General features: G+C 42.6%; 1 protein-coding gene across 1 annotated transcript in view; it reads right to left on the reverse strand.

Moving 5' to 3' along the window:
* Positions 1–4555: 4555 nt before the first annotated feature.
* The window catches only part of LOC102225155, a 13181-nt gene continuing 6134 nt past the window's right edge, over positions 4556–11602 (reverse strand). The window contains exons 2-5 of the mRNA XM_023339722.1: positions 10946–11201; positions 10413–10662; positions 10247–10339; positions 4556–5712 (exon numbers count right to left, since the gene is read on the reverse strand). Coding sequence (XP_023195490.1) covers positions 5319–5712; positions 10247–10339; positions 10413–10662; positions 10946–11201 — 993 coding nt within the window. The 3' untranslated portion in view covers positions 4556–5318. The remainder of the gene's footprint in view (positions 5713–10246; positions 10340–10412; positions 10663–10945; positions 11202–11602) is intronic.

The raw sequence follows: 11602 nt of genomic DNA on the forward strand, positions 1-11602 counted from the left end.
AGCATGTCCAACAATTCTGTATCCTTTTATTTCATGCTTCAGTTTTCAAGGTGTCTATGACAACAAGCTGCTCCGTTTGGAACTTCCTGCTGTTTATTCCAAGAGGCCGCTACATGTTTTATTACTGGCTCTTATGTGAATTATTATGTGAAATGATGTAAAATTGGCTTTTTTAGCTTTATGTCATGTTACAATGTTATCCAACTAACTCAACTATGAACACTGACCAAGAGCAACAAGCACCAGGCGACCCTGACTGTTCTCACCCTCCCTCATCTGCCACCAAGACAGGAGACGAGAACAACCCAAGAGCAACGAGCATGCTCTGTGTGCTCTTCCCTTCTTGTTTTATTTATTCGCTGATTAAATAAATATCATTATATAGTTAATTAAGTAGAATAATAGCTACTGCAGAGTACCAGAGTATTACAAGAACAAAGAGCGGCTCTCAGTGAGGCTCCAGTCCTGTCGCTGACAGTAAAGAGCCGTTCAGAAGAATCGGATCGTCGTGAACGTCACGTCACTGTATAGCAGACTTTTGGTCACAGCGTTGTCCCATATCAGTGACACGTCAGTCAACAATAACGCAGCGCAGTGACTGACAGCTTTTTTCCTAGTGAAAGCAGTTTGTCTCTGTCCAGCTAGCTTAGCTAGCATCACCTTTCTTGGAGCTTCTTTTCTAAGTGACGATAAAAGTTTGACGTAGTTCCACCGTCAGCGCTGCTGAAGTTTCATGTCGCCATGTCTGATGATTTATGTAGTGGATTTTTATTACCGACGGTTACAGACATCTTCTGGCGCTCAGAGGAAACCACTGCGCATGTCTCCGCGCTGCGTGCCAGTTAAAGGGGAGGCGATGGCCGACGGGACACACGCAGTTAGTAAGTCACGTTATTGCTGGGATTTGAATCGGTACGTTTTGCATCCGGTGAAAACAAAGATTTTAACAAATAAACTGGACAATATGGTGGCAATTCAGGGACATTTCCACAGTTGTGGTGTTGAGATCAAATCCAGAGTCCTCCACGACCGAGACCATCAAGAAGTCTGGAGAGTTGAGACTGTTGGGAATATTAGTTAAATTATGCTAGTTTTAATGATGTTTAACTTTAGCGCATGTTGGAATATTGAGGTTAGGGTTAGATTGTTTTATTGATTGTTTTGAGTCAATTCAGGTTCGATCTGTGTGGTTCAGTTTGAAAGGATGAGAAACTCAGGCAGCTGATAAACTTTCTTCAGTATTTAGCCTTTTTTCTAAGGTTATTGAGCTAAAACAGCCAATCAGATCACTGGGTGAAACTGTCTTAGCTGCCACACTCACTGCTCTCCCAAGACTCTCTTCCTAATTTGCATTTATTAAGGTAATTAATGTTTCCTTTCTGGCTTTGGTTTCTGATGTTGAGCTGTTGGTCTGATTTGATGCATTTGATTGTTTGAATAAATTGTAGTTGGTTGTGAAGTTGAACAGTGACTGCTGTCTTTGTGGTTTCACTTTTACACACATTAACGGACCTGAGGAGACCAGATATAGAAAATGTCTCGTTTCTCAACAAGACCAAGACTACAAGTACTAAACCCGCTAAACCTGCCTGGAAAGTAATACCGGCCCTTTAAGGTGTAAATGGCCACAAAATCAGCTTTTCAAGCTGATAAACTGTTTAGGTTATGTAGGATCAGGGGGCCGCCAGGGATCTGGGGCCCCATGACAAAAAATTAAGGCCCCCCCCGACTCATCAAAAGTGTCACAATTTAAAAGGCTTTTTTTCTTTGGTCCAATACTAATAAGTAGCACAATATTTACTGCTCATGAATTTTACATCCAACAGTCGGTGTAGAGGTGATTATTTACCAACCAAACATCCAACCAAAGTTCCATCCAGCCACTGAGGTTCTGAGTCCAGTTTCTGTACGCAGGTAAAAGAAGTTCAATGTCCAAACGTGTTGATTGTTCTGGATGATTCATTTTTCTGTTTCACTAAACTATTACAGAGTTCAAACTTTCCTCTGTTCTCATGCTGCCTCTTGCTCTGGTAAAACCACAGGCCCCAAACCCAAATGCCTGCTGGTTCTGAACCAGGCCCGGCACTAGTGGAAAGTGGACCGACCCACATTACTTCCTGTTTTAGAAAATAAATAAGAAAACACAAAATAAATAAAAAACAATCATTAACCTACAAATAAACTCTGTAAATAATACAGAAAATATAAATTTAAGAATAAACTAACAAAATTCAAAAGGATCAAGAAATAAAGAATCAATAACTCCAACAATCTGCAAACAGTTTGCAAGTAGCTTCTTTACATTTTTTCTATTAGTTTTAGATATTGAAATGTTTCTCTCCACCAGCAACAGTCAAAATATACATAAAACAATCCAGAGTTCTCAAAAAATGTTATGTATGTGGAGATCAAGTTAATGTATACATATTCATACTTATTTGTTTTATTAGTAATTTAATAAGTGCATTTGTTGAGGTTTAGGTAGCATTATTATATTGCATGTAGCTAATTTTACAATGTTTTATTGTGAATAAGTGTTTTATTTTACGTTTGTGTGCTTTATAACTTAATTGGCCATTTTGCAATTTATGCAAATGATGTTCGCCGCCTGAGTGTTAATGAAGGTTAGATAGCAGAGAGGAGGAAGGTAAGATCGACTGAGCCACACGGTTTTTCAACCAAAGTTTGTTTTGTGGAGGTTATTTAGGATTTAATTGCTCTTGTAAAGGATAACGCAAAACTGGGGGATACATTTTTGTTTTGTATCTTTACATCAGAGCGCTGTGGAAGTTCTTATTTTCCTCTTCAAACACATGAGTAAAATCAGCTAAATTAACCTTCTGGCAACACAGTGTAGTTGCATTTTATTCAAGCTGCAGTTTATAACTTTAATAAAAATGTTTTCTCCATATTTGTTAAAGCTGTCATCATGTCATGATGCCAGTTTGTTCTGAGACAGATAATCTGTGAAAACAATCAATCTCCTCCACCTGCTCCCTGAGCTGCTATTGCTAGCTAAAGTAAAGCAACGTTCCGACCAAAACAACCAATCAGAACCAGGAGGAGGGTCTTAGCGCTGTCAATCAACCTCATTCACTCGCTGCTAAATGTGCTAAAGGTGGAGAAACATTTATCGTTATTGCTAGCTACAGCACAGCACAGAGCAAGGGGAAGGAGGAGCAGCACCACATGAGATTGTGATTGACAGCACTAAAACTCTCCTGACTCTGATTGGTTGTTTCTAGAGAGAACTGGGAGAAAGCAGAGGAAATAGATTTTTCACAGATTATCTCTCATGCCAAACTGTCACAACATAATGACAGTTTTAACAAATATGTAAAAAAATATTTTTATAAATGTTAGTGCAGCTTTAATTTGACTAGGAGAGGAGAGAGGACGGGTCAGGAGGTCAGAGCTGCTGCTGACTGACTCACCTGTTGTTAAGAGGTAAAAGGTACAGAGACAAGTTCAATATATGAATATGTTGGTCATTTATTTCTTTAATTTATTAAATGTTAGTGAATTGGAGGCCAACAGCCTGTAGCTAAGCTAACTATGCTAAATGGTTGATAATCTCTCAGTCTACCCAGGTCTCAGAGAAAAACTGGGTTATAAATGAACACTTTTACCTTTTTCTCTCTCTTATCTCTATTTTTTCAAAACCTAACTTTATCATTTTTCTTAGCAGCATAATAACAGCCACAGTCGTTCTTGTTTTCCACTGAGTGCTGCTGAACATCGTCACCGTCAAGCAGGAACCAACCATTTCCTGCAGATCCAGGAGGTTCAGGGTGAATATGGATGTTTTTCTGGGAGCGCTAACATTTCATTTTTACTGCTAAAACAAGTTTAGAAAACACAGTATGATTCATTTTGTAATTGACAGGGACCCAATTTTTTAAAATTTCTATGATCAAAAAAAGAAAATTGTGGAGGGCCCCCTGTCGCTCAGGGGCCCTTAGGATTGTCCTAACTCTCCCCCTATAGGCGCCTCTGTGTCGGATTCTCTGCATGTTTCTAATACAAACTTTTACATTTTCATGAAAAGTTGTTTAGTTCTGCAACATTGCCTGAAACCGTCTGAGTGCTGCCCTCCTTAGGTTGATTGGTGGTACTGCAGTTGAATTTTGCTATTGTTTAAAACAGTCCATCTTTACATTCCTCAGCGCTGGTCCATCTCTGACGCCCCCTGATGGCCATTAAAGTCTCCAACAACAGAAAAGTTATTTTTATTGATAAAAAAATAATCTCTTTTCAGGGTCTGAAAAGTCTGATTATTGTGATAAAGTGGAGAAGATGGCAGCAGACCCACTCACCCCCTCCCCTCGTCTCCACGTTTGGCCACGCCCCTAAGCGACTCTAGGCTCCGCCCACTTCGGTGGAATTACTTTCACATGGGGGCTGGTCTGTGATTCTGTGGCCTGGTTCCCTGGAAAAGGAGGGAATCACCATACCAACCAGTGACAGCATGCTCTCTGGTTTGGTCTTTCCACCTGAACCGGACGCTGGTGACCTCTGTGACCTTGGTGAGTTCTTCAGCAGACACTGAGACAAGTGAATTTAATGACTTTATTTCTTATTGTGACACAAATCAAAGTTTCTCCACAGACGGGCGGGTCAGCACAGCGACAAGCTGAAGGTACGGGAACATCGACAACCAGGAACCAATCACAGAGCTGAGAAGCTGTTGCCACGGTCACAAACACTGTTCATCACATGTCCATTTGTCCTAACAGAGGGAACCTGTCAACTACGACTCCCAGCAAGCCTTGCTGCTAGAAGTCAGCCAATGAGAACTTTGTGTCTGAAGGTCAGAGGTCAGCCTTGATGCTGCGTTCGGTTTGACTCAGAAGCTGGAAAACCAGAGCTGTGACGATGCTAGCTACTGTTAGCATTCTGTGTTTTCAAACAGGAAGTGATGACGTTTGGGTTTCTGTGTGAGACGAGCCGTCATTAACAGACTGACTTCTTTATTAAACCAGCTTTTATTGGATCCTGAACTCAGGCCTTCCCAACGTCACACATCCAACTGCAGGGGGCGCTCACATTGTTTTTCCACCCAGAAACTCATGAAGCCGAGTGTAAATAGAACGCATCATCACTGCGTACCAGCCGAGGCTCATGGGTAATGTAGTGTTGAGACATGTTAGAGCAGAAGTTTGCTTCTTCTTGAAAATTCTTCCTGATTTCTCCTGATTTATACAACAAACATTTGATCCGCTCAAATTTACACAAGCAGCAAAACCAAAGAAACGATACGAACAATAAAAATGTGAGACACGACCCGAACTATCTTCCTCCTCCTCCTCTTCCTCCTCTCACTCCCTCAGGTAATCCAGAATCTGATCCATCAACATCTGGGGGTCGTAGTTCAGCACAGCTCTCCTGCGGCGCCTACGACTCCCATGGTTCACTTCCTCTAGGTCAGCGGTTGCCATGGTATCGATGCGTTTCATCCTTTGCAGCCCGGGTCCTCGTGGGCGGAGCTTCTCCTCCTCTTCCTCTTCCTCTTCGTCGTCCAGCCTTTTTACTCTGAGGAGGGGTGGCTCGTTGCTAGGCGACTGGCCGTCCAGGGAGCGGCGGATTCGTCTGTGGGCGGGGCTAACGGGTCTGGCCATGGCGGACAGGTCCCTCTTTGCTCTGCGGCCTGATGACATCATCACCTGGGCGTTGTTAGGGCCGTCACTAGACAGTACCTTAGCAACCATCCGCCTGCAAAGGAAAATCACAGAAATCTGTTTTTCAACATTTCATAAATAAACCTTTACAGAAACGAAAGAAAAAGCATTTTTTAAACGATTGATTTGAATCCTGTTTGGTTTGAAAAACATTCCAGAAATGTGAAGGTTTGAAAGTGAACAAAAGAAGGTTTGAGACACAGTAACACATCGCTAACTAGCGGTTCAGCTAGCTAACAGCTAAATGTTTAGTTTGGTGCTAGTTAGACATTTAGTTGGCAAACTAAATATTTGTGAACAAACTAAATGTTTCCTAACTAAATGTATAGATTTAGCTCTTAGCTAATTAAATGTTGTGTTTGTAGCTACAGATTTAACTTGCTAATTAAATATTTACTGTTTAGAAAAAATAACCACATTTTTTTTCTCTTAGGCTAATTAAACCAAATTATTGTTGCTAGTTTTTGATTGTTTGTTAGATGATGTCAGAACTTTCAGCTTTCATCATGAAACGTTTGTATTTCATTCCTTGTGTAGTCGGGAGTCTCCTCCCCGGAAGTATGACCATATAAGGAAGAGGCTGGGCAGAGCGCAGCCGAGTCGTTATGGAGACAAGTAATCAGGTAATCAAGTAATCAGATTACAGGAGGTTTGATTCTGATTCTTCCTCTTGGTTTTTGAAGGCGACATCATTCACAGAGCGCCGCTGACTGGGTTCAGTTTGGAGGAGGCAAAAGCCGCTTATTATTGTTATTATTATTAGTATTGTTGTTGTTATTGTTATTATTGTTATTATTATTATTGTTGTTATTATTATTAGTATTATTATTGTTATTTTGGTTGTTATTGTTATTATTGTTGTTATTATTATTATTGTTATTATTATTGTTGTTATTATTATTAGTATTGTTGTTGTTATTATTATTATTATTATTGTTGTTATTATTATTATTGTTATTGTTGTTATTATTGTTGTTATTATTATTGTTGTTATTATTATTAGTATTATTATTGTTATTTTGGTTGTTATTGTTATTATTGTTGTTATTATTATTATTGTTATTATTATTATTGTTATTATTATTAGTATTGTTGTTGTTATTGTTATTATTGTTATTATTATTATTGTTGTTATTATTATTAGTATTATTATTGTTATTTTGGTTGTTATTGTTATTATTGTTGTTATTATTATTATTGTTATTGTTGTTATTATTGTTGTTATTATTATTGTTGTTATTGTTATTATTATTGTTGTTGTTATTATTATTGTTATTATTATTATTGTTGTTATTATTATTAGTATTATTATTGTTATTTTGGTTGTTATTGTTATTATTATTATTGTTGTTATTATTATTAGTATTATTATTGTTATTTTGGTTGTTATTGTTATTATTGTTGTTATTATTATTATTGTTATTATTATTATTGTTATTATTATTAGTATTGTTGTTGTTATTGTTATTATTGTTATTATTATTATTGTTGTTATTATTATTAGTATTATTATTGTTATTTTGGTTGTTATTGTTATTATTGTTGTTATTATTATTATTGTTATTGTTGTTATTATTGTTGTTATTATTATTGTTGTTATTGTTATTATTGTTGTTGTTATTGTTATTATTATTATTGTTGTTGTTGTTATTTTTTGGCTATTTCAGGTTTCTGGTCTAACTTGATCCATTTGGTGTGTGCAGGTGGACCTGCTGCAGTTTTAGTTTGGTTTCTGATCTGATTATTGATTCGGAGTGTTGGGGTCGTCGGGCCCCTGGCTCATTTTAAAGGGACCTGCTGCTTTCTTTACAGTTTCATTCCTCTGTGGTTTTCAGCAGGGATTTCTGTGTGAGTGTTTTTGTCGGGGAGCAGCTGGGCGTATTTAGTTATATTAGTTGTTATGATTATTATTATTATTCCTCCTTCATGCAGCCTGTTTTAGTCACAGGTTTCAACCAGATCTGCGCCGTCAGGCTCCCAGCATAGACTTCTATTTTTATTGTGGTCATTTTTGTATCAAGAAGTAACTCTTTTTTTTTTCAATGTATTTTATTGAATTTTCTCTTTTCAGACACAACAAACTTAACATTATAAACATGAACTTATACACACTTACATTCACTCACTCACCATTCAAACCTGCATTTGTTTAGTTCCAAAAATATACAAAACCCTTTAGATTAAGGCAGAGAAAATAACAAGACAATATATAAATAGAAACTGTAGTTAAGACCCTCATTAATAAGCTCTGCCTTCAGTCCCTACCATCCTCATATTTGGCTCCCACAGGTTCCCAAAGTCTCCCATGGTGATGTACTTTAGTTTTTCCAGTCTGAGCGAATTTGTAATTTCTTTCTTCCAGAGTCCAGGGAGGGAGCGTCCATGCTCCTCCAGCATGATGCAGTAGATCTTCTGACTTGAAGAAGTCCATAATCTATCAATTTAGTGTTAATCTGTGATTGTTTAAGTTCCACTCGGTATATTCTCCACCACCGGAGGAAGCCGGTCAGACCTGGCGGCCCAAACGTGTTGTGAGGGTCTGCTGGGAACGTCTGGCGGATCCCCTGTGAGACGGAGCTTTAACTCCCATCTCCGGCAGAACTTTGAACACGTCCCGGGGGAGGTGGGGGACATGGAGTCTGAGTGGACCATGTTCCGTGCCTCCATTGTCGAGGCGGCCGATCGGAGCTGTGGCCACAAGGTTGTCGGTGCCTGTCGCGGCGGCAACCCTCAAACCCATTGGTGGACACCTTCGGTGAGGGATGCCGTCAGGCTGAAGAAGGAGTCCTATCGGGCCTTTTTGGCCTGTGGGACTCCGGAAGCAGCTGATGGGTCCCGGCGGGCGAAGCGGCATGCGGCTCGGGTGGTTGCTGAGGCAAAACCTCGGACGTGGGAGGAGTTTGGAGAGGCCATGGAGAAAGACTTCGCATAGTCGAACCTGAGATTCAGGAAGAGCAGGGTGGTTCTGGTTCTGGTCGTGGAACACTGGACCAGCTCTACACCCTCGGCAGGGTCCTGGAGGGTTCTGGGAGTTCGCCCAACCAGTCTACATGTGTTTTGTGGACTTGGAGAAGGCGTTCGACCGTGTCCCTCGGGGAGCCCTGTGGGGGTTCTCCAGGAGTATGGGGTACCGGGCCCTTTGATACGGGCTGTCAGGTCCCTGTATGACCGGTGTCAGAGTCTGGTCCGCATCGCCGGCAGTAAGTCGGGTTCGTTTCCGGTGAGAGTTGGACTCCGCCAGGGCTGCCCTTTGTCACCGATTCTGTTCATCACTTTCATGAACAGAATCTCTAGACCAGCCAAGGTGTTGAGGGGATCCAGTTTGGTGGCCTTAGGATCTCGTCTCTGCTTTTTGCAGATGATGTGGTCCTGTTGGCTTCATCAGGTCATGATCTGCAGCTCTCGCTGGAGCGGTTCGCAGCCGAGTGTGAAGCGGCCGGGATGAGGATCAGTGCCTCCAAATCCGAGGCCTTGGTCTTGAGCCGGAAAAGGGTAGAGTGCCTTCTCCGGGTCAGGGGGGGTGTCCTTCCCCAGGTGGAGGAGTTCAAGTATCTCGGGATCTTGTTCACAAATGAGGGAAGAGGGGAGCGGGAGATCGACAGGCGGATTAGTGCAGCGTCTGCCATCAAGCGGGCGCTGTACCGGTCCGTCGTGGTGAAGAGAGAGCTGAAGCTCGGTCATCAGGGAGGGACTCAGAGTAGAGCTGCTGCTCCTTCACATCCAGAGGAGCCAGTTGTGGAGCATCTAGTCAGGATGCCTCCTGGATGCCTCCCTGGTGAGGAGTTCAGGTCCCACCAGGAGGAGGGAAAACCCAGGACACGCTGGAGGGCTATGTCTCTCGGCTGGCCTGGGAACGCCTTGGAATTCCCCTGGAGGATCTGGAAGAAGAGGCTGGGGAGGGAAGTCTGGGCCTCTTTTCTGAAGCTGCTACCCCTGCGACCCGACCCCGGATAAAGCGGAAGAAGATGGATGGATGGATGGATGGATGGATGGATGGATGGATGGATGGATGGATGGATATATTCCTAAAACACAGAGCTTAACCTCTAATCCAGTGGTGCCCAAAGTCGGTCCTCTAGGGCCGGCATCCTGCATGTTTTAGTCTCTCCCTGGTTTAATGCACCTGGATCAAATGATGGATCATTAGAGGCCTTAGGAGAACACTGACATGTGGAGAAGGTTGTTGGTACCAGGGAGAGAATAAAAGATGCATTTTTATTGCCGGCCCTCCAGGGCCCTCCTGATCTAATGGGACTTTCACCTTAAACAAGTCAGATAGACACCTAACAACATCCTTCCAAAACTTCTGGATTTTAAGACATTCCCACAGATGATGGAGAGAAGTAACTTGTGACTACTTTCGCCCGTAGTTCGTCTGTGAACCGGAGGAAATGTGTCTAATTTGCTAACGGTGCCTCTGTTGATTCTTACCAGCTTGTGATGGTCTAGTAAAAGGACGGTTTGAGTTTCTGTTGGCGGTAGTTGTACTCACAGTCACACTTGTTGGTTCTACTGCAGATTGTAGAGACCAGTTTACTTTTTAGTGTCAGTCAGGTGTGTGGTCCTACCTGAGGGCGTCCTGGTCTCGGCTCGGTGCGGCTGAGGTCCGACTGGACTCCCTGGTTCTCTGCAGCAGACTCTGGGCCAGCCGGGGATCCATCCTGACAAACATCCACCCGTCCCGTTAACATTTACACCCTCCTCTTCCTCAGACAGCTGATCTGACTCACTCACCTGTCCAGCAGCGCCTGAGCCAGCTGCGGCTCCACCAGGTCCCACCAGGGGGCGCCGGGGCGCCCCATGCTCATGCCCCGCCCCATCTCATCGTAGTCTGCGACATCGGCGGTCTGGAAGTCCCCTGGAGGCCCCTCTTCCTCCTCCTCGTCCTCCTCCTCCTCCTCCTCCATCACCTCCATGTCACCAGGGCCGACCAATCCCGCGCTCTCTGCCTCGCTCAGGAGGCGGAGCAAAGCAGCCAGGTAAGCTGTGGATGAACGTGATTGGCTCTGGAGCTTATTCTGAATAAAATGTGACATCAGAGGTTCCTGCATCCTGTTGGCTAAAGATTTTAGAGCTTTTTATGAAAACGAGAAAAAAATGAATGAAAACTTTAAAGTTGCGAGTTTTAAATGTTTTATTAAATATAATTGAGCTGTTTTAAAGGTGTAAACCTTTGTTTGTTTGTTAAAACTGCTCAGTAAGAGGAAATCAGCGGCTGTAAATGAATAATAATTGTAATATTTAGTGAAAACGGCTGAATAAAAAACCTGCTCGTTGCTCCTCCTCCTGCTCCCGTCTCTGGTCTCTCTCCACCAATCGCTGCAGAGCCCGGTCGATTCCCCGCCCTCTCCAGTCTTCTGATTGGTAGTACAGGTCGTTGGCTCCGCCTCCTGCTTGCAAGGCAGGATATGACATCATTTGTTCGTCATATGGCAGCCGGTTGCGGAGGTCTCTGCGCTGTCGTCTGATCCCGCCCACTGAGACGTCCAGGCCACGCCCACCACCAAGAGCTGCAGCTAGAGTCTGAGGCAAAAGGTCAGAGGTCAGGCAGAGTGACGGGCATAGCCGTCACTCTGCCTGACCTGGTGCTAAAGGCTAGCTGCAACAACTGGAGAAACATTTCAGATGTAAAAATAGTCAGTAAATTACTGAAGGTTGTCACACAGACGTCATCATGTAGTTTACACTGCAATGCATGTTGGGTAGTTGACTTAAGCTAAGTGCTACGAAGCTAGCGCTGGTCAGCCAGAAAAGTCATTTTTGCATCAACCTCTTTCAATTTGACCTGAAGTGCCTTGAAATGAGGATGAGGAGGATGAGGAGTACCAAGCAGAGGAAGAGGAGAAAAACCTGCTGATGGTTTGGAAATGCAGATGAAGCTGAATTAGCTTCTAATTTAGGAAATGGCTAAAAACAGCTAAACA

The sequence above is a fragment of the Xiphophorus maculatus genome, chromosome 1 (genome assembly GCF_002775205.1).
Source record: "Xiphophorus maculatus strain JP 163 A chromosome 1, X_maculatus-5.0-male, whole genome shotgun sequence".
NCBI classification, from domain to species: Eukaryota; Metazoa; Chordata; class Actinopteri; order Cyprinodontiformes; family Poeciliidae; genus Xiphophorus; species Xiphophorus maculatus.